This window comes from Vanellus vanellus, assembly GCF_965231255.1.
Source record: "Vanellus vanellus genome assembly, chromosome: 8".
In the NCBI taxonomy this organism is placed as follows: domain Eukaryota; kingdom Metazoa; phylum Chordata; class Aves; order Charadriiformes; family Charadriidae; genus Vanellus; species Vanellus vanellus.
In genome coordinates, this window is record NC_138913.1 from 23,321,141 (window position 1) to 23,344,385 (window position 23,245).

At 35.4% G+C, this 23,245-nt stretch overlaps 1 protein-coding gene across 2 annotated transcripts in view; it reads right to left on the minus strand.

Annotated features, from left to right (window-relative positions):
• CLSTN2 (calsyntenin 2) overlaps positions 1-23,245 on the minus strand; it is a gene marked incomplete at both ends in the record, with an annotated part of 388,624 nt that overhangs the window by 209,722 nt on the left and 155,657 nt on the right. For both annotated transcript variants that reach the window (XM_082487183.1, XM_082487182.1), the window contains one exon: positions 21,962-22,084. Coding sequence is in view for 1 of the 2 variants with exons in the window: in XM_082487182.1 (XP_082343308.1) it covers positions 21,962-22,084 (123 nt within the window). The remainder of the gene's footprint in view (positions 1-21,961; positions 22,085-23,245) is intronic.

The following is a 23,245-nucleotide window of genomic DNA, read 5'->3' on the forward strand; positions in this document are numbered from 1 at the left end:
ATTTTGTATGTATAATTTTAAAGCTATTACGCTTTTGATATTTGCAGATCTAACAGTCATTTATTTGCTGCACCAACATGGCCTCAATCATAAAATAGAAGATGCAGTGCTATTCCAGCAAAACTGGGGAGGGTAGGGAAGGTGGTTGGGATTTTTGCCTCAGATTAAATTTTTAGTTGCTTTTATTTCTCAAGAGACAATGAATTCAGAGTTTTCCCCAAACAGCACTATTTTGTGTAACACTTTAGACCAAAAGTGAACAATGACATATTTTATTATTATTTGGTTTTACTCATTAGTATTCCAAAACACTGAAGCTGCTTCATTTACCAATGAAGCAATTACTTCAACTTGGAAACCAGCAGACAGATCATTTAAATCGGCCACAGAACTGAGTTTTGCAGCTGACCAGTCTTTCAAACAATCAGATACATTAACCTAAAAACCCACACACATTTCCTACCCTTCTATCTGAAACAGGGATTCACTGAAGTCACAGTGTGTGCCTTATAATACTTGTCTATTATATACTAAATATGACACCATTAAACTCATTCATATTCTGATAATTAGAAATTCCTGGAAAGGGGCTTTATGAAACAAAGCTATTTTCCTGATTAGAAGGGAGAATAGATTAGAAAAAAAAAATCATTGGGCCAGACCTGTGTGTGTTTTATTGAGCCAGACCCATATTCTCTTCACTTTTTTCAGTAGCGCAATAACTCCTGCCAGACAGAACTCTGACCTGTTATTGTTTCAAATGGATCACATCCGTTTTCTCAATAAACTGGAGTTAATCTATTAAATGCACAAACAGTCTCTAGATTATGCAAAAGAGAACACCAAGAATGAATAGAGAGGTTGTTTCCTTTTTCTCTGAACAGGAATAAGCATCAGTCTGTCTTCAGGAAAAGCATTCGGTTTGTCTTTTCTGAGAAACATTCCTGAAGCAAGCAATAGAAAGCATTACAATGTCAGTAATTGCCAATAGTTGCAACATTGATATGAGTAATTCTCTTTAGATGTATGTCAGTACGAGTCAAAGGGTTCTGGTTGTACTGTCACGAGGTTCTAATGCTAGTGATGAGGTCACTATTTGATCAGAAATCCTATGACTATTACATTATTGTGTGGGAAGAAAAAAAAGGACAGGGAAACAGACCACAAACACACACACTTATTTATATATTTGTGGCATGACAGAAAGAGCAACCCCCATTTAATTTTAAAAGCCTAGCAAATTAAATGAAAAAAAAAAAATTCCATCACTTATGATGAAGCCCACTATACCCAGAAACAAGCAAAAAAAAGGAAAAGCCTTTGTATGTATAACCTCTTAGACAGACACAGTTGTTCATGTTGAAGTACACAAAAAATAAACAGTTGGGAATACCCTGGCCCTTGCATGAAGGGCTCAGGACCCAGCAAGATGTTATTCTGAGTAACGTTCAGGCTCTCAAAAGTTTTTCCAGGGTGATGGTATAACACATTTCCAGGTACAGGAAATGGGAACTGGATAAGATAACATGTAGCACAAGGTTCTGGATATTTTATAAGCTTACTCACCTCCAAAACTTTCAAACCTAAGTGAAAAAGCTTATGTGTCAAGGAAGCATAGCAAGTGAATTCAGGATCATCTTTCCAAGCTAGTGGCCTTTTAATAGCATTTTAAATAATCATTTAATAACACTGAAGTCAGAATTACTGTATTGTATAAACTTAAAAAACTCAATCTGTAAGTACAGACCATACACTATGAACTGTTTGTGAAGAAAACCAGTAATCAAAATATTGAAAATAACTTCATTTCTCTGTCTTAATCATAAATTTTAACAGAGGAACAAGGATAAAAAAAAAAAAAAAAATTTAAGAAGCAGTTTTAAGAGCTGAAGAAGGCAATGCTACTTTCCCTCACCAACACAATGACACTCACAAAGTTGCCATTCTGTAGACGTTTTGTTGTTAGCCTCCTTTGTATGTACTCCATTATATGGAGCATTGCAGCTTTTATTTTCTTGCTTTGCTCTGCTAAATTGTGCTGCTCAACACATAGTGCAGACACGAACTGTCTTGTCTCACTTAGGAAAAGTGATTCATTCTCATACTAATGGACTGTTTATATCTGGAATAATTCGATAGACAACAGTCTTTAAGTTCTATTTAAGTTCTATTTCAATTGCAGACTAAGATAAACAAAATGGTAAGAAAGCTAAAATTAAATGCTTATAAAGTTGAGGCAATTGAAAAACTTGCAATAAGGCATGAGAGCTAAACAGCCACTTTTCAGGCTTACCCTACCTCTTTTAAGTTTCCACAGGTGGAGGAATAAAAATATTCACATGGTTTCATCTGCTAAGAAATTTTTTTTCCTTATGTTTAAGGATATAAATATACACAGACACGTCCTTCGTATACATACTTATAGGAAGTTGATGTATATGCCTGTACTTTGACCAGTTGAGAGAGGGTCCTGAAAATGAAGCGACCGTGCTTTTGAAAAGGCTGGAAGCCATCTTGCAAAACAAAAAGGAACATAGAAGACAGAAATGAATGTTGGAATATGAAAGAAGGCGGCCTGCATACATAACAGTCAATAGGTTAGTATGAGGAACATGAAAGGCAGCAATTATACTAGTAACAGTCATTTATTTCAATAGGTTCTCAAATGCTCATTGATAGTCACCAAACAGTGAGTGGTAATCAAACTAGGCACTTAAGTCACTGCCCAAAATCTGTGTCAAAGGAAAGAATTAAATTTTGGTTTCCCAAGTCCTCTGGGCTCCGTTTCCTTTAAAGAAGAATTACACATACATACCCTGGGTCAAAGAGAAAATTACAAGCATTTATAATTCTTAGATAACAACAAGATAAAATGAGTGTATGAGAAAACTGGCTGACATGTGAGGTGCGAAGTGGAAAAACAAGCCAGCAGATCACAGCCTTTCTTAGTCAATTCAAGTTTTTGTTGACAACTAGTGAAAGAGAGAGAAAGCTCCTCTCTTTCACTAAGTTGTTTCCATTGTCGTCAGCAAAATAGCATGTAATGGCTTAAGTGCAGAATACTAAAATATTAATTCCTATGCCCTAGTTTTGTGCTCTGTGCACCCTCCTGAAGTGTAATAGGTTACTTATTTTGGTTGCCTGATAAAAAATTGATCAATTCTGATCAGTGCAAACCTTTTAAAAAGCCTATTTTTACTCAAGTGTAAACTTAAAAGCTAGCACAACAAAGCAGCTTTGGTGCATCCAAAAAACAGAAAACCGGAGTGCAGTATCACGAAATATTTTTCAATAAATTATGCTGAATTATAGTAGTTCATTCTTTTAATGCAAAAGTGTTTTAAGTGTATAAATTTCACAGAAAACAAAGACTATCTCTAAATAAATATTATGACTATAGCATTCACAAAACTACCTGATCTATTTCCTTTTGTCTATTCAGGTTTCTTTTTCATAGAGTTTACCTACTGACTTACCAATCTCAAAAATTAATTATAAGTTAAGATCAATACAGCTTATTTCATCAGCTTCAATGTTTTCCCATTAGTTTGGGGAATGTTAATGATTCAATTTTCACTTTTTTGTTCAAAGCTGAACCTTCATTCTTAAATCTGCTTTCACTTCTGATGTTTGCATTTTTGCATCTTTATCATAGGAACAGAGTTCAATAACTCACATTTTCATAATAAAAGTATGCCAAAATAATTTAATAAAAAGTTGCTATTATTTATTGATGGTTTAGACTTGTAACCTAAGGAGAAATCGGTACCTTCTATGATTAAAAGTCACTCTTGAGGCTGAGCATAAGAACTAACTTCTATAACCTTCTATAGAGCAATTTCAAAACATGGCCTTGGAAATGGTATGTTATTTTAAACAAAGTAGCTGTACTTCAGTCTCTTATTCTGGATTACAGACTAATTTGTACAGAAATTGCAATGTGCATAAAATATTAGTGATAATTCACATTAAGTTAAATTACAATGCAAACTTAACTACTACAACCTTAGCTTCATCGTGGCAGTGAGTGTTGGCCTTCTAGAAGGCAACTGTTAAAAACCCCAAAACATACACAGCTTATGGCTCCAGATGCTTCACCTAGTTATCTAATGCCTTTAACTTACTGTTATTTCAAACCTTAGCAAACCTCTGTATTATAAGTCAGTGTAAAATACATCAAAAGAATTAAAACATCACCATATTTTAAGATAGTCAATGGCTTTCTGGTTTAATTAAGAGGTTTTTTCACAACCATTAAATACATTTTCAGAGTTATTAATTGGTTTCTTACTCTAAAAATTCTCGTGCTGTTTTGAGAAATCAAGTCTTTTTTCATTTTTCAATTCTTAGAAAGTTAGACTACCACCTCTGTATCTGCATAGTTACAGTGTTAATATAGACACACATAGAAGCATTCATCCCTGAGAAGTTTATTCCCTCTCTTCTAGGAAGATATCATGATACTGAAAGGATTATTTCTACATCTAATTCTGCTCAACAAAGCCACAGTCATAGGCAAGAAAAGTTCTAACCAAGATAACTTTTACCTGTATGTCAGACCACAGCAAGTAGATTACACAGAGACTCTAGGAGAAAGTCATAATTTTTCTGTTGTGCTTTCATATGCAGTACACTTTCCAGTAAACAGTAGGCATTGTCTTTCTACGTAAATCTCACAGATTGAAGCATAAGACTATTTCGTTTTCAGTACATCAGTTGAGTGTTAAGCCCCATACCCAACACCCGTTGGCTTCTCCAGCAACACTGATAATCTGCCATGTGTGGCATATCCTATAGTGGCACACCCTAAGGGGACTGGACCAATATCAACAATGTAGTTTGTAAAGCTGAAAAGCTGACAGACGGTAACAGCTGGGCCAAATTTGATTCAAACTCTCACTTAAATTTCTTTGTAATATAGCAGGAATAAGTTAATTTTAAATGCTTGAATTAAATTTAAATTTAATGAATTAAATAATTTTCATATTAATAAAATTTTAAATAAAAGTATAGTTTTATTATGGAGATTAATGTCTGTAATAGGCTGGTAACTGCTCTCAATCATTAATGCAAAATATCTTCCCTGTTGTTTGAACACTAATATGAAAAGGCAAGTAAATTATAGTACATTATGATTTTTAAAAATCAAGGAAAAAAATGGAAATTTAAAAATTAAATTCCCTCACGTTTTCAAAGGTAACCTAAATCTGTTTTGCAGTAGTTAGAGCACCATATTAATCACACACCAATAAAGTGGAGTCACATTCAATGAAGTAACTAAAAACTAATCGCTTTGCAGAACTAGTTATTTTTCTCTTCATCTTCATATTATTTTCTAATCTCGGCATAGGAGAGAATGCTAAAACTGAAGGAAAGTGACCTGTAATGTGAATTACTTTATTACAGAAATAGCGTAATGCGTTTCTGTGTATACAAAATGCATACACAGGTTAATTTTGCCCAAAAGATGCTATTATACAAGAGGTTTTATAAATAATGTACATCATAAATGTCTATAACATACCTACCATTTTATCTATTCACGCCTTCATGGGTTTCCAGTAAGAACAGAATGTCACAAGTTCAGTGTCATGGAAGGGCACGAAAAAACAAACCGATTTACAATCTATTAGACTGAAACAAGATGAGGGGAAGGGAGGGGAGGAAAGGGGGCAAGAACCAGAGAGAGAGAGCACAATTATACATCAAAAAGATGACTGAAGCTGGATAGGTGGTATTGGTTGGAGATTTCACATCATCTAAACACACTAGCATGTCCTCCTAAATTAAACTCAGCTGAACCAATTAGCTGGGCAGCTCTAGTGTTTGACATCACAGCCGGAGCAGACAATAATGAGGGCTCTAGCACCACTGAGGTGGCAAAGCACGTAATACTGCAAGAGATTAACATGAATGATATATTAAGTATTCTCAAAAATTTCTAAAGTCCACTGCATTTCTGTTTGGCCCTCCCCTCATGATGGAGGCAACAAAACCCTAAAAAGCTAAAATTGTCTCCACTGGGAGCAGAATTAGGGCAACATAGAGCACTTCACAAAAACCTCCTGGCTTGTACTCTGTAAGCAATTTCCTGCCCAGAAGATGTCTGTGACACGAGTGCAGGGTATCATTCCTGAATCAACCTCTTACTACCTTATTTTACCAGTTTATAATAAATTCTTCTGGTTTAACAAAGCTTTAGGTTATGTTGTTGCTCACGCAGTAATATTGCAGAGGTTACCATACTTTGAATGTATACTTATTCCTCATTCTTACTACAAAATAGTAAGAACTGTGATGTACAAAAAGATTCCAGGTGTGTTTCCTTCTAACGTTTACACTCTTCACACAAAACATTTTTGTCTCTATTTGTCTTGCAGAAGAACATTTCAGGTAAATTAACAGAATACTTTTGATGTAAATAGCTGATGTCTCAAAGCAGGAAAAAATACATATTTGTGCTTCACATTTGTGTCTATCCCTGCTTAATTAAGCGTTTCCAAGGCATTTCTAAAACTCTGTTTGACTTTTATAAATTCTTATTAAAACCTGATTAAATGTTCCATGCATGTTAACTATATAAAGTATAGACAGAACTACAAGAAAAAAAACTTGTAAGAGCTACATATGACCAAGTATTGTTACTCAGAACAATCTATAATCCTACTGGCTTTCATTTCTCTCTAATGGCACAGCATTAATGCTATGTTTTACTTGCTCAGAATACCAACAGTGATGCATAATACAGAAACATACAAGTGACTAAGTGGATAAGTACCTTTATTCTGGATTTCTGTCCACTACGGGACAAATAGGGATATTTGTACATTACAATGAGCCAAGTATTGGCACAAAATAAACTGTAAAGGAAAATCTCCATCTAGTTTCCTTGAAGACCAAACAAGAACCACATAGAAGAGAGCTGAGGATTATGATCAGTAAGGAACTAGCCTTACAACAGAATAGAATAAATACATTATTGAAAAAAGAACTTAAGAGCTACAGATTTAAGCAAGGAACATAGAAAATTAAAGGAACATTTGATGACTTGGTAGTATGGCAATAATCTATCAATTACAAGAGAACTGGCACATCAATGTCAATTGTGAATAATGAACAGTTTTTCTCCTGTAGCTTAAAGTATTCGGAAAGCAATTCAATTTTAAATGCATTCATTTTTTAATTTTACAAATAATTCAGATAATTTTGACCTCAATCTTCTTACTTCTCTCTGCAAATTATCTTACCAATTTCATGTAGTTAGATAGCAGTAGCTAGTTCATTAAAACATGTAATCTTCACTCAAATAAATTCCCAATGCCTCCATAACCAAAGCATATCTTTTCTCAAACCACTCCACTTCCTTCTGAAAACAGCAGTGAGCATTCAGAACATTCAATTTTAGGTAGCTCATCACAGAAGCTGTCAAGAGCCTGCCTTCACCACCCAGTTCACGGAGCTGTTCCCAGAGCCCCATTGCCCGAGGACCAGTTAAGTTCTAGCCCATGAACTGTCCTCTCTACATTGCCTTTCATTCCGAGAAACAAGAGTCATCCTAACATTAGAGAGCATTTAAAATAATATAAAGACTTCACCTATTTAATACAGATGCATCAGGCTTCATATATACATGGAGCAGTTGTTTCCAAATCACTGAACAAAATTCCTATGTGCTAGTCTAGTGTCACTGACAAAGAACCCAATCAGTGAGGACTCTAAGAGATTCTCCAGATAACCAGAATAAGTTTAGGTATTTCTAATTGTGCTGTTCTTTTGGTTTGGGATTGTTTTTCAGTTAAAAATATATTAGATTTGGTATTAAATTAATATTCCTAGCCAGCATACAGTTTTATACCCTTTTGGAACTGTGGCACAATTCGCTTGGGAAGGTATCTTAAATGTTATGGTGTAGTTTTGCTTGTACAATTTTAGATGGCAGTTTTAACCAGTAACCCGGACCAATGGGCACTTAGATGACATTTGGGTGTCACTGCAATACAAGTATGACACCTTTCAACAGAAAGGCTTGTACTATTTAACATAGGACCAAGAACAAAGGAGTTTCTCATCTTTCTTCAGAGTAGAGCATCATTATGCATAAAAAACTAAGCATTTATTTTCATGTATTTTATATAATAATTGTACAACAGTAATTAATGAGTTATTTCCTTTTCTACATCTCCATTAGTTCAACAGCATTATTATTGAAGTTCATTCATCCCTCTTCCTAATTTTTCAGATTAAACAGATAATAAAAATGAGTAATAGTGACAGCTTGGCATAAGAATATCATCCACAATGAGCCAACAAAATCTACCCAAATTTGTGCAACTTCTCTTTTTTACACTTCCATGTATCTGTAAACACAGTGATACAAAAAGACCTCAAAAAGCCTGGATTGGTCATATAATGAGGGGCTTATGGTACGTCAAAGGAAAAATAAAGGAAGTTTTCAGCAACCTTTGAAGATATTTAACTTAAAATCCCTGACCATGAATAGTTGTGAAATGTGTAGAACACCGGAAATAATGTGTTCAGTGAAAAATGCAATTTTAGATTAGCCAACACTGTTCACGCATTTTTTTCAAATCTGGTAAGTAGTTTTAAACTAGAAGGTTCTACACCATTGGTTTGTTTGTGGCTTAAACTTTATATAAAAGTAAATAAAAAGGTCAGTTAGTAAGAAGGACATTTCGGTACAACACAGTGAGTGTAATTAGATAAAATGTTTTCTTCGACCCACATACTCAAATATAAGACTCACCTCCCTAAAGAAAAGAGCAGGTATGAAGCTAGTCCGAACAACTCTGGGAACTGGACTCTTATGACTAACGTGAAAAGCTTCTTTTTTTTCGTCTACTTTTAATTGCAAAAAATAAAAAGCAACAGATCAAGTTATAGTCCCAGCAGTAAGATTATCAAGCCAGTCTGGAGTTTGGTTGGTTGGTTTGGGGGTGTTTAGGGGGGTTGAGTTTGGTGTTTGTTTTTTTTTTTTTGTTTGTTTGTTTTTGTTTTTGTTTTTTTAACTTCTGCTCTTCTGTCACTTAATATTCTACAATATCTGAAGATCAAAAGAATATTAAAAAAAAACAGAAGTGACCATATGTGCAGTAAAAAGTCCATTATATCTAGTAATAAAATCTTTCTTTTAAAAAGCTGTTTAAAATTAAAAGTAAATTAATATATTGCAATTAACCTGAAACAGACAGATTGTCCAGCAGCATGACAAGTCTGAATGCCTACCAGTCTCTTTCACAGCATCTCTTCCAAAAATTTGTTCACAACAGCAATTAACCAGAAAATTAAGTCCCACTGAGAGATGATGTCCCCCAATGAATTGAGGGCAGACAATACCGCTTCTTTTTAAAGTGCTATTCAGCTATTTATTTAATGACTGCATTTTAAATATTCTAGCATGTCTAACTTTATTAATTGCATATATCATAAGCTGTCATATTTAAAAATACTGAGAGGTCTGATATTAGTGTCTATTTATTTTTTATACACTCTCTAAAAAACCACTGAGAGAATGACAAATTAAAAAGTACTTGCTATATGCTGTCAAGGTTCACAAGGGACATGTGGCCTTTCATGACTATTATGCGATTACAGTCAACACAGAACTGCTATACAAGATAATACAACCTGGATATGAACCACTGCCAAGGTGTTCGCTCAATACACTCTGGACATTTTGCCATACGAGTGAATTTAAGAGCCAGTCTGCCATCAACTATCTTCAATGGACTTTCTTCTGAATTTTATACGAGCACAAGACACAAAGAGCATTTACAGATCAGCACTGATATAAAGGTAAATAATTTGTTAGGAATTTTTATTTATACCTAATATTTTGTAGGCCTCCATTTTTATGTGTATTCTACGTAGCCATAGTAGTTGAGAGTGAAAAGAATAGTTTACATAAAAAGCTAAGGTTCCTTTTAAAAAGTAATTTATTTTTAAATAAAAGTATTGCTCCAATACAAAAAGAAAGACCTACAATAAACTGCGAAGCCTGTTCTGTTTTCTGACTCAGTTGAGAATACACAGCCAGACAAAGAACATTGCTAGCTGACTTCAGCCAGGTCACTGCTATGGTTATCCTCAGTTTTCTTTCCCTTATGAAGTTGCCTTGTAATTGCCAACATGGGCATTGTGTACAAATCCATAAAAAGTGAGCACACTCTTTCTGATACAGTGTTACAACAAGCCCATGTGTCCTCTCACCCACTGCCCCTTTAGCAATTTAGTTTCTGAAAGAAACATCCAAACAACATAAAATCCCAGGATCATAGGACAATTCAGGCTGGAGGGGACCTCAGAAGTTCTCTGGGTCAATGTCCTGCTTAAAGGCGGGGCAGCTATGAACTCGGGTTATTCAAGGCTGTATCCAGTTGGGTCTTGAAAACCTCCAAGGATGGAGGTGGATCTGTCCCTCTAAGCATTCTTGTCCAATCTTTGACTGTACTGGTGAAAAAGTTATGTGCAGCCTGAACTCCTCTTGTTTCAACCCCTATCTTTTGTCTCTCCTTCTCCCACCACAAATAGCCTGGCTCCATCTTCTCAATCCCCTCCTCATAGGCACCAGGGGGTCTGCTGCTTTGTTCCCATCAAGTTGCCTGTTTTCCAGGCTGAACAAGCCGTGTTCCCTCAGCTTCTCCTAATAGGCAAGTGCTGCAGCCCCCTGACCAGTCTCACTATGGTGACTTTTATATAAAAGCAGGCCCATTTGTTTCTGTGGATTAATATTTAGATTCTATTTCACAAATTATGGCTAAATTGATTACTACGGCCATGAGTTGACTTCTATTTTGCCTCTGTTCCTTGAATTTCACGTTGTACTAAATTTGCACAGTGCTATTACAGAATTGATTTCATTCAGGAAAGACGGAATAAACAGAACAGCCTACAAAGAAAAAAAGCCTCAAAATACAAAAATAGTAAAAGAGAAAAGCAAATCTCACCTCAAGAGTCTAGTTATCTACTATATTTTACCTGCAAAGGCCAATTACCTGAATGAAATGACTATATATTTTGTGTAGCAGAATAACTATTGAGAAGAATTTATTCTGTTTTTTAAACCAACTTGAAGTGTCTTTTATACAGACAGTAAATGCAAGATGCAACACCACAAAAAATAATAGATGCTTATAATTTAGAAAAAAAAAGGCCATTTACACCTTTCTTTCTGCCAAGCTCATTCTCAAGCCCAGTGCATGAAGAGTAAAGGTGACTGTAACAGCTAAAATAAGGATCCTGACAACTGAACATATCAGATGTACTGGACTATGTCTGGTATTTTCACATGCTGTAGCTACACCAAAGCCATCCAGCTTCTCTGGATTAGCAGATATCTGACAATGTAGATAATTAATATTTTTTAAGTCCCTTGAAGCCTGCTATAATAAAATTCCAGCGGAATGAAATCCCAGCAAAACCTAGATGTTGTAGTAGCCCTGTTGTTCTCAGTGTGTCTCCTTAGAAAACCCAAGAAATTCTTACAATATTTCTCCCAACTTCTATTTGCTCCCTCACTGTATCTCAGTGGGATCAGTACCATTCACAACACCCCAGTGACATTTCTCTATGCATGTAACACAATTAAGAAAATACTTGAATACTTGGTTCTTTACATCATGTGTTGTGTTTTCATTGTAAATAATTAGATATTTTATCTCTTGATATTAAATCTATAATGTCCAAGAACAAATACAGATCTATTCAATGACAAGCACATCTAGCTTATTTCATGTTTTCAGTAAAAAATAGGACACATTTAATTTCTTCTTCACAAAACAGATCCCCAAGACTAAACACTCAAGAAATTGATTTTTAATTTGGAGAAATAACAACCTTAGACCTATCTACACAATGCATCCTGAATCAAGTGTTCAACGTTTTTGTAAGAACGTATTATCACCCCCTCTTCCCCACTCCACTATTTGCCAATACCTTTTCTTCATGTCTTGTCTATAAACTCTGCAAGGTCTCGGTAATGCATCTGCCTTATCAGTTGGGAACTGGTGTGACAGCCATAGGGATAGCGCTGTGTAATCATATAGTTGTATATCAATAGCAGGATTTTTAGCTCAGGTTCAACATCCATGCTAATCCAATTGCACAGGTAGTATCTACTCTAAACATACTACATACATGTACCATGAAAAATTGTGGAACAGAAAATACTGACAGCTGAGAAAACCAATTCCTCCTTGTGCCTGGTGTTGCACAAGGAGACTGTGTTCAGTGCTGCATAGTCATTGAGATAAAAGCACGTAGATCATCTTTTTATAGTCTAAACACACATAAAAAAGGACAGTGGAGGAAACTATGTCAAGAGAACAAATTGGTTTGATCCATTTCACACAGCCAGAAGCAGGAGAATTGAGTAGAAAATCGATGCCCTAAACCACCTGTCCAGATTTTGAATTCTTTATATTCTCCTTCCCACTCCTGCTTCATAAAAGTAGTATCACATGCATTTTTTAGGTTGCCCTGGCAAGCAAAGGGAGCAACAGCACTTACAGGCTATTGAGTTTATTCTAGTCCAGAAAAATAACATTTTTTCAGCTGGTTTAAAGTAGCAGGTTTAAAGGAAAGTAGGGTTTCTCTATTTCTAACTAACAGAGGATTCAGAGGCAAATATTTATTTACCTGCATTACACATGCTGAAAATCGGCATGAGACTGCTACTACCAAAAAGTAATTCTAAACTTAAATAAGATTTTAAGTTTGCAGATGAATCTGTTATGTGAATTTGGGAGTGCACCCAGATTACAGAAGTGCCATTTTAAAATGCTTGAAATCACTTAATATCATAGAAGGGAAAATACTATGCATTTCCCCTCCAATGCTGTCCTTCCTGTAACATTCAGACTTAAAATTCATAGCTGAGGAAACACCACTGATTTTAGAGAACTACTTAAGTCTGTAGAATCCATGCTTTACTACATAGCAAAAATTACATCGCAAAAGCAAGTTATGGTATTAATTCACTCCAAAACATTCCCTTTCAGAAAAATAATTGTTAAAATAATACCTAAACAAATTTCTTTCTGCAGGTTTTAAAATGTTTCATTGACAATTAAAAAGTAATGGACTTAGTGCACTGAAATAATTTACTACTTATTTCAACCACAGATATATTGTACACAATGTAAAATATACATAACTGCATTGCTTGGTATAATTCTATGCAGCTATGTCCTTACATGATGGCCAGTCAGCACATGGGACAAATTACTACAGTAGCACTGAGTTTAGTTCTACTGATTCAAGATTTACCCTCTCTTAGAAATGTCTCTAAAAAGCTGTTTATTAGCAATGCTTTACATATCCTGTATTATCTTCGCTAGAGTTTGTTAAGATACAGTGCAAAGACTTTTATGAATTAAGAATTGTCGATGAATTAAAACCATCTATTGATGCTTTCATTTCGCTTTCTAATAGTCACCTAAGTTGTTTTTTTTTATAAATAGACAAGTAATATTTAGAACAAGGTTTGAAATTCCATAACTGAAGCATTAGCAAAAGCATTCAGAAAAAATTTGATTGTTCCTGGATGGATACTTAGCTTTGCAAGTAAAAGTAAAACTCATTTTTCACCTTCAATGATCACTGAAGGAAAAAAAAAAACTGCATTAAAATTCATGACCAATTCTTACAAAAAGTAAAATACTTTTGAGGTCAAAAGCACAACATTGTTATGACTAACAGTATAATTTGAAAGACTAAAACAAGGAAGCATGGACTGTTATTTTTCTGAATTTCCTATAAAATTTGCCTAATATAATTAGATTTGGTTAAGAAGAGAGTTTATCATTCCTCCATTATTGCATTTTGTTTTATTGGGTTTTATTATTTAATTCTGGATTCAGTTCAAATGAAATATTTGTTTTCCAGAATTGTCAATAACTCTATATTGTGTTTCTATCTTTCACAACAATTAGGATCTTACAGGTGAAGCTGAAGGATTTTAGCAGACCAGCAGGAAGGTCCAAGAAAACCACATGTCTGAGTTTCGCCTGTCACAGACCAGGCTGCTAGATAATAATCATTCCTACAAAACATTGCATTTGAATTTGGCACTTTGCTACTTTGAATAGAACAATTCTATACACTGGTGTTTTCTTTTTTTCTGTAGAAAGTTTTGTTTTACTGGATTACCTAGCTATCACCAGCCCTAGTTCTGATGACAACAACATTAACAAATCGTTAAAGTTTGTTTTTTTTTTATTAAATGTAATGGTACTCATACGGCAAGGCTTCACTAGTTTCAAAGGTGTGTGACAAAATCTACACCCACAGTCAGAGCATAATTGCAGCTACGAATTTGGGGACCTATAGGCCTAGCAATTCCAGTACTTCCCATTTTGGTTTCTCTCTAGTGTTCTGAACAACCCAGAAGCTTAACTGAAGTTGCCATGAAAATAGTGCCAGTTGTTATAACCTGTTTTAATTAAACATGTTTTTAATTAAGTAGTCCTTTAGTATGACACTCCAGCATCATAAAATATCAGATTCAGTCCCTGTCCTCATGTGTATGTTTGCATATCCACAGTAATATCCTACCCTAATTTTCTAAAGATCAAGTCTTATTTATAAAGAAAACTATTCAAAACAGTTCCAATTGATTCCACATCAGTATTTTCCACAATAAGCCTATAAGTCCAAGTGAATATCAGCAAACCATAATTAGTTGGGTACTTCACTTGCTTCTTTCCAACTTTGAGTAATTTAGCATATTTAGATGTAATAAAGTTTATCTCAATGTTCTCATTCATTACTCTTTGTGTCTGCCAGAAGCAACTTACATTCACTGTCCGTGCATTACAGTCTAATTTTCTTCCTAACCACTTACTCCTGCAATGACCGACCACTCAGTAGCTACGAAAAGCTCTATTAGAACAGTCTGAATTCTTGAATCTTTAGTCTTCTTTTGAGACTTTAACGTTGCCTACTTTCATTTTACTAATGTAAAACTAAGGCAGGCAATCAAGCTTAACTGGCAAAAACTTCAAGAACAAAAAAACCCCAAACCCTCAAACACCTAATCTCCGAACTTCAGGGACTAACCAACAGAGGTCACTGTCAGAGTGATTTTTTTTGGTGCATTCTTAATCTGAAACCTGAGCATTTATCACTCTAACTTTACTGGACGACGAGCAGTATCCCTTAGGTCAAGACTAGCACCTCGAATCAATTGTGCTCTTGCCAGTCTTTTATTCTACCTTAGGTTATGATCACCATGACAAGATTTTTTTTTTTTTCCTTTAAAGGCTACAGTCTTAACTAATTAAGCTACATTAATAAATGTAAACTTCAAGAACAGAAGTTTAAAAAAATCAGCAGGTGATTTGTTATAAACTGCTGCAATACTCGATGGCTTCACTTACAGTGCAGATATTTTGATCATGCATCATTTTCACAGTGAAATATTTAACACCACTGAATTCTGGACATCAAAAACTGACAGCATATTTTAACTCTGGCTGACAGTGAGTTAAAAACAATAGTATTCAGAGCCACAATTTGAGAAATAACTTCCATATTTTTAATGCTGTACCAAAAAGATTGTTTCTGTTATTAATGCCACTGCTTAACAATAAAAACAAACAAACAAGAAGGTTAGACAGCTTCACAGTTTGAAGCAGAGAAATGTGATTTTTGTGTTCAGCCCCTGGGTGTAAGCGGACTGACAACTACTGGATTTGCTGTGGTACAGCTGAGAATACACACTCCTCTGAACTGTAAAAATAACAACGATGATTTGGGAGAGTTCTGGATGCAGCTTGTAGTTTAGTGAATATTTAGACATCCTTCTTGCATGGTTTTATTGTCTCCTTATCCTTTACAGTGGTTTTAGCCCGGCCAAAATGTAGTCAGAGACTGGGACTCTGCCTGCAAAGGATGTTTAATCTGCAACTGCTTCTGAGATACCAAGTACCTGTGCGTAGCCAGGAAGAAGCACACCTGACCTTCTTAAAAAAGGCTATCTGTAAATCCACCAAGAGCATAAAAGCAGCTTAAAACTTAATGGACTCAACTCACTGTGGTAAAATTATCCAGCTTAACCTTGGTGCAACACATTGCACTCAAATGCAAGTGTATCAGCCTAATAGTGGTGACACACAGTGAAGAGCTAGGCTCTTCACTCTCAAGGTGAAAAGGGCATTCATCATATCATTGTTCTGAAAGTTTTCTCCTCTTTCCCTGCCTCACTGCTGTATCAGTAACACAATGGACAGCCGAAGCCCCCACCATCCCCATGCTGTTTAAGGTGCTCACAGTGCTTTTAAGGAGTAGAATAAAAGGCTGTTGCTGAAAAAAAAAAAAAAAAAAGGGAATAATCTGCTCTGCCTAGTCATGGTGGATAGGACAAAGACTAATGGGCTAAAATTGCAGTACAGAAAGTTCAGGTTAAGCATCATGAAAAACAGTGAGTATGGTGAAGCATGGAATAGCTTGCCCAGGGAAGCTGCTGCATCTCTGTCACTATAGATCTTTAAGATTAGGACAGAAAACTATTTATTAGGAATGACACAGATATAATGGGCACTGCCTTGGGCAGGAGGATGGACTGCAGACATCCTTAAGTCCCCCTCAGATCTATTATTGCACAACACTACTGATGAAATGCAGTTGCTGTTATTAAAATGCAGACAGGTGTCCTTTCCAAATAGACTTCCAAAATCCTACAGCATTTTGTGAGGATTTCTTGCTGTCACAGAAACAGAACACTGTCAAATTGATTCAGTTGATTTCACCTTCTTACTAGCCAAACCACTTCTCAGCCTGAAAGTCAAATACTTGAAGTCATTTCCAGCCTCGTAACCAGTGTGTGATAGCTGACTGTTGTATGGCTGACCCTGCAGGTTGGGGCAAGTCCAATTAAAGTTACATTCCTTCCTTTGGGTGGATTTTATTACATTTTTTAAAGAGAGATTCCACCAATGAATTTCCCTCAATTAAATAAGTAAGACCATACTGCACCTACAAAATACTGTATGAAGAGTCAGACGGAAGGCATAACCTATTTCTACAGGACTTGCAGTTTCTTCATGGGGTTTACGGTTTTGGTGGGTTTGTGTTTTTCTTCTGTGATATCCTGCAAAGGGATCCAGACTGCTGTGCTAAACCTAGTTATTTTAAAGACCAGTTGTATCTCAACGCCAGTCCCTTTGATGTCAGGACTTGAAAAACTGAAGTTTAAAAAACTACTTTTGGCACAATGATATTTTCAAGATTTCCTTCAAAACTAGGGGTCTGAAAATGTACTTGCATGAAACAAAGATAGAGAACATGTTGATACCATGATAATTTTAAGAACCATGATTTTACATACACTCCAATCATTGCACAATTCACAATAAATTCATAAAATAAAGAGACAGCAAAGACTACTCATTGCAATCTTGTGAAAGTCTTCACGCTCTAGTTATAAAATAGGCTGATCTTATTTGACAGCCAGCATTTTCGTAGGCGCATTTAGTCCTGTTAGTCCCCCGTTAGTCCCCCCTGGAAACACAAACCTGTTGAAAGGGTAACAGCACAGAAGATTCCTTTTTCTCCTGTCATCACCCTTGATTTTAAACATTAGACAGAGGTGAGAAAAAAAAAGTGCAGATTATAGTAATTTTCTCTTGGGACCACTCCATGAATAGGGATTTGACATGCACCATAATGCATGTTCTACTAGAAGGGGTTGAGAAGACTGTTAATAGAAGACTTACCTTAGTAACCATGGAGAGGAAAAAAGGCACAGGTATTAGGAACAACATTAAATTACCCAGAAGAGAAAACAAAAATACTGTTTATAGTTTAGAGTAGGTCTATGCCACAACTAAGATTTAAACTCAAAAATAAGAACGTGAGAATGGGTATGGAAAACAAAACAAAGCACTGGGAGCAGAAAAGAATCATCGATGAAGACGAAATGTGTCTTAATAGCTCAGTTCTGCTTTTGAGCTTAGTAACAAAGTAGTTATTAGGTGAAAGATTATTTGCTCATGTGAAAATATAAAATGCGTAAAATATCTGTGCACCAGGGCAATAGCCAGGAGCAAGGTGATCTGAACGTTGCTCAAAGCATCCCTGATAATACATAGCTCAGAGCTGGAAAATCTACACCACTTCCAGGCTCCTCTTGCTGAACTTGGAGCTTTTACAGCGAGTGGTACAAAGAGCCTTTCCTGGTTCCTTTAAGCCAGGGCTGTACAGCAGACCTGTGCTTTCCTGCATGGAAAGAACAGTGCAATCTCTTTATCTGCTGGTATCTGCTATTAGTAGTTCATGTCTTGTCATCATTATAACCCTAGAGACCACAGTGCTAGCCTATCTACAGATATCCCAGACCTCAACACTAGCTTTGTTTTATGAAGCACAATGCAGACAATTTGGAGACAAAAACTGCGTGAGGCTTATAGTTTCCAGTGCATGGCCCCAGCACACTTGTTTCGACATGACATACTTTCTGGCTTGACACTATTGCACCTTCTTTCTGAAGGTCTCCTTGCCTTGGCCATAAACATAAGGACTACCCATCCTTACTTCCAACAAGTTCAGTGTGGTTCCAGGAGGACTACACCCTCACTAGCAAGATATAGAAACAAATATGGAATAAATAGGTACAAATTAATAAATAAATGTATGAAATACATATGCATTTCACCTACTGTGACCTGTCACCCCTTTCAACGATAAACCCTGTAAATTTTCCTCAGCCTGCCACGGATGGAAGACAAGCATTTAAAAAGGAAGAAAGTAAGAGAAGCAGAAAGATTACACTACGCACATAGCATCTACCTATGTAGCTACGTAGGCATTCCCAAGAAACATCAACTTGGCCGTTAACCTGAGAGTTTTCTTTCTGTTGTTAGTTCAATTTTCTTCCTATGGGACTTATGCCCATCTGAAAACTGAAAGGATATAGAGCAGCTGGGTTGAGGTTTGATTTTTGTTTTGGTTTGTTGGAAGGGTTCTTTTGTGGTTTGGTTTTGTGGGTTGTTTCTTTGTTTTCAGATTTTTTTATGGTTTTTGTGGGTTTTTCTGTGCTGTTGTTTTTTTTTTTTAAGTCAAATATACAGTAATATTATTGAAAAAGATGTCTACTTCTATAAGCTAACACAAATACTGATGGAACAGCCAACAATCTGCCTATTGCAGCAGCTGTAGTTCCAGAGGAAAAAAACACGTACTTTTAGTCTTAACATAGCTTGTTCAAGGAGATCTAAGTAGATATCTAAGAACAAGTCAGAAAATGCCCTGATATATTCTTGAATCTGGGCCCATTTGAAAAAAAATAATGGAAAATATTTCAAAAGACTATAAATTTAATTTTTTTTTTTTTCCTACAATAGCTGGACAAAATACTGAAAACATTAATAGAGTGATGGGAATGGAACTGTTGGAGCTCTGATTCTCTGGTGCAATTGAAAATTGATATATTACAGTGTAGAATAAATTTTCCACGCTTCAACAAAACACGGCCATAGAAGAAAATCCTCATTAAAGTACTATTAAACATACAGTTACTGAATATGGTTGATGTTGTAGTTGTATCTACTTTTAGTTTTCTCCTGCTAAATACATTACAGAAATTGAATTTTCCATAAAGACCTATAATAAAATTATGATACTATGAAACCAAATAAAATTACATTATTTTAAAGCAGAAACTTAAAACAGAAATAAGAAGTTACTCCAACAATTTAAAAAGGTAAGAATCTTAAAAAAAAAAAAAAAAAAAAAGGTCACACAGGTTTTTCCAAACAAGTAGGGAACCCAGGCCCTTCAGGGGAATCAAGGGTTCTATCAGTATTATAATATTACATCTGGATTGCGGATCATGAGGCAAAATGCACAGTATTACCTGGAAATGAACTATCAATATCAGGAAATACACACGAAGTATTTTCCCTCCCAGACCCCATAATACTTCTTAAAATATAAATAATTCAAATTAATAAATGCAGAAACTAAATTAAAACTACTGTCTAATGTAACCTTTATCATAAAGGCCAGTTTGTCTGTGCGAGTTCAGTATTTCAAAGAATGATTTTCTACAAGTAGAGTAAATCACTAAGTCATGAAAAACACGTTGATTGTCCCATTGTAAAAATGGAAGAAAATCATCAGGCTAGCAAATCCCCAGTCAGCATACAGTTTGCAAAAGTATCAGTGGAAACAACACACACGATTAACATCCCTGTAAAGATCCCAAGGGAATGCAAGTAAAATAAATAAATATGAGATGAAACATTCACAGTAATTAGAAAAATCCCCCCAAAATGAAAAGGGCATCTTTTCACTAGGAATCAATTTTCATTCCTAAATAACTGTACCTCAAGATTTGACAGATAGGTTTAGCTTAGCAAGGATTTCATCTAAGTTTACACTACTGTTTTCCACAAACATTTGGAAGAATGAATTGCACGTGTATGTGAAAGTTAACATTATAAGAAAAAAGTGTACTCAAATACATTGCGGATAACGGTTTATCATTCAAAGTCTCATTCCATACTTTTTGTTTGTTTTAATACATAGTTGCTTCTTAATGAACGCATGAAAAAATAATTTGAAAACAAGTACTCTTTCCTTTGCTTCAAAAACTAGTAACTGAGTCAGAACACCTTATCCTGAGCTTCTTTGTATTTAGTACTCCCCCTCTGATTATAATTAGTACCTCCCACTTAGAGGCTGCCTACTTATCTCTCAATGGACATCGATTATGCCTCCATTAGGAAGTAACCCAGTGTCATGGGAACTGATCAGCAGACAACAGCATTTCATGCTGTATCCATACATGTATGCTATTTGAGGCATTTTCCTCTGACTAAATTTAGCTGAGTCTCCCCCACTGTATATATGGTTGAGAAAGAAAAGTGTTCCATGCATTCAAAAACCATAGGGCACCATGAGTGACAAACCAATCTTGATATTAAAATAGGGTGCAATATACAAAAAACATTCATGATTCACTGTTTTGCAGGGTATGAGTTTATGCCAGTATATGTTTTGGGGGGGAACTGGCTAACAATGGTTCTCACATGATGCTGTAAAAAGCTGTGCAGGCCAAGTACTTTGACTCACTGCTTACTGAACACGACTGTACTCCACAAGAACAAGGGTACTCAATCTTCACTAGTTCTTTTCCTTATGAAAGATTAACATTCTTAAGCAATATAATCTAACAACTGCAACTTTTTAGGATTTTCAGAACAGCTATCAAGCCTTAACAGTCTTCCTTTTCTTCAAAAAATATTTTTAATAAAAGAGGAAATTTAAGAGAAAACTCGCTTGACATGCAAAAGTACTATTTTCTGCTTAAGGAACTCACGACAGAATAAGCGTCAGGAAAAAAAAGACTTAATACAAGTGAAAACTTCTATATGACATACATCTATCATACAGGGATCTGGGCAGAAATCTTCAAAACCTCCATTACATTTTCTGTCCGAGTCTTCACAGTTATAAAGCATTAACACAGTAACATAAAATTTGAGCAACTTTAAATATTTGTCAGACAGTTTGTCCATAGCCAGGTTTGGGCCAGTGAATGGAATAGAAAGAGAGAAAGCAGGGGCTGTTATTACTAAACAAAATTAACTACGTATTATTACTCTATGCAATTGTAATGATTTGTTTCTAGAAAAGCTAATTCAAATTTAATTATATAATTCTTGTCTTCTCATTAAAAAATATGTTGATAGTGGAAGCCTACTGCATTATGTTGTTTATAATTACTTCTGCTTCACAACAAATAAGCAGATACATTCATTGTAAAAGACACCTCATTTCAAGGTCTATGGGCAATGGTCAAGTCCTGAGTACTCAGACATGGCCTCTAAACACGTCCTTCAGATTACATTATCTCTGCACCACAAATTCATTCCTTACAAATGCTAATAACTTCATAATCCAATCAATGAGTTCAAATGCTGCGCTTAATGTATGTTCCTACCTGCAAAGGGAACGGGTGCATCCTTATCCAAGGCAACAAGGGGAGGATCCAAAATTACAGTGTCATTGTTTTCAGTTACGATTCCATGGTATGATGTCTCAATCCAGGGCTTGTGTTTGTTCACTAGAAAAGAAACAGTATGCCTAATTAATTTGATTTGTATTTTACATCCATTTAGCTCATTTATCTTTAAAGAGGAATTATTTAACGTACGTCCAATACTCATGTTATTACTCAAAAGCCACTGACAAGATCCCAAACTACTTTATAAACATTCAAATATTAAAGAAAATTCTTTTAATATTGTACTGCAATTCATTGATGAGAAAACCAACACTTAAAGACATCCCTCCAATTAAGACACCAAAATAAAAAGCCAATTTTCAAAACATTTTTAATGTGTTCCCAACAGTCAGACATAATTAGGGTCAGACGCTTTTGAAGAAACTGCTTTCAGTTGCAAAACTCTGATGCAAGAGAAAAGACATCCAAAGAAACACAACTTTTTTCAAGACGCAAAGGCAAGCAGAAGGGCAGGTGAGAATATTGGACTCTTGGTCAACTTCTCATTTTCTATTTTTTGGAAAAAATATCTACAATTATGTTTGTGTTTTGTATGTTGTAGATAAAAAAAGCATCCTACATTTTAATCACTTTGTTAAAAGCCACCACCAACTTTAGTTATGCTTAAATGGAATCTGAGGTTTTTTTCTGAAAAAATCTGTCCTTCAAATACAGCTGTTGAACATTAGATTATCTGGTCTTGAACTACGTAATAATTACACAAAAAGATACTTTTAAAGTAGGGGATACACCACACATCATCAGATTGTCTTACTCCTGAAGCCTTTCAGTGTGCATCCCTCTCACCAACCATCCCTTATTTACTGGACAGTATGAAGATGCATTTTCCTCCTCCTTTTTATTTTCTAAGAGGCCTAGCTTTGCTCTGCTTATAAATAGCATTTTGTTCCCACAGCCACAATCTGAATGTTATGTTTGTGGAACTCCTACATAACTAATACAATTGTGTTAACCAAAACAAATTACAGTTTGAAGGATGTACTACCCTAGGCATGAAGGAACACTGCACTAATGAGTATCTACCGTGTTTTTACCAAGTCCAGATACAAGGTAAGTTTTGTACGTATTATTTGTGTGCAGCAGATGCTGATGAAAAACATCTATTGAGGTAACAGAAATCACCTCTAAGATGGAGAGTTGACACTTGAATCAAAAACAAATTTAACACAACACAGCCTTAAGGATCTTTCCTGCCTTGTC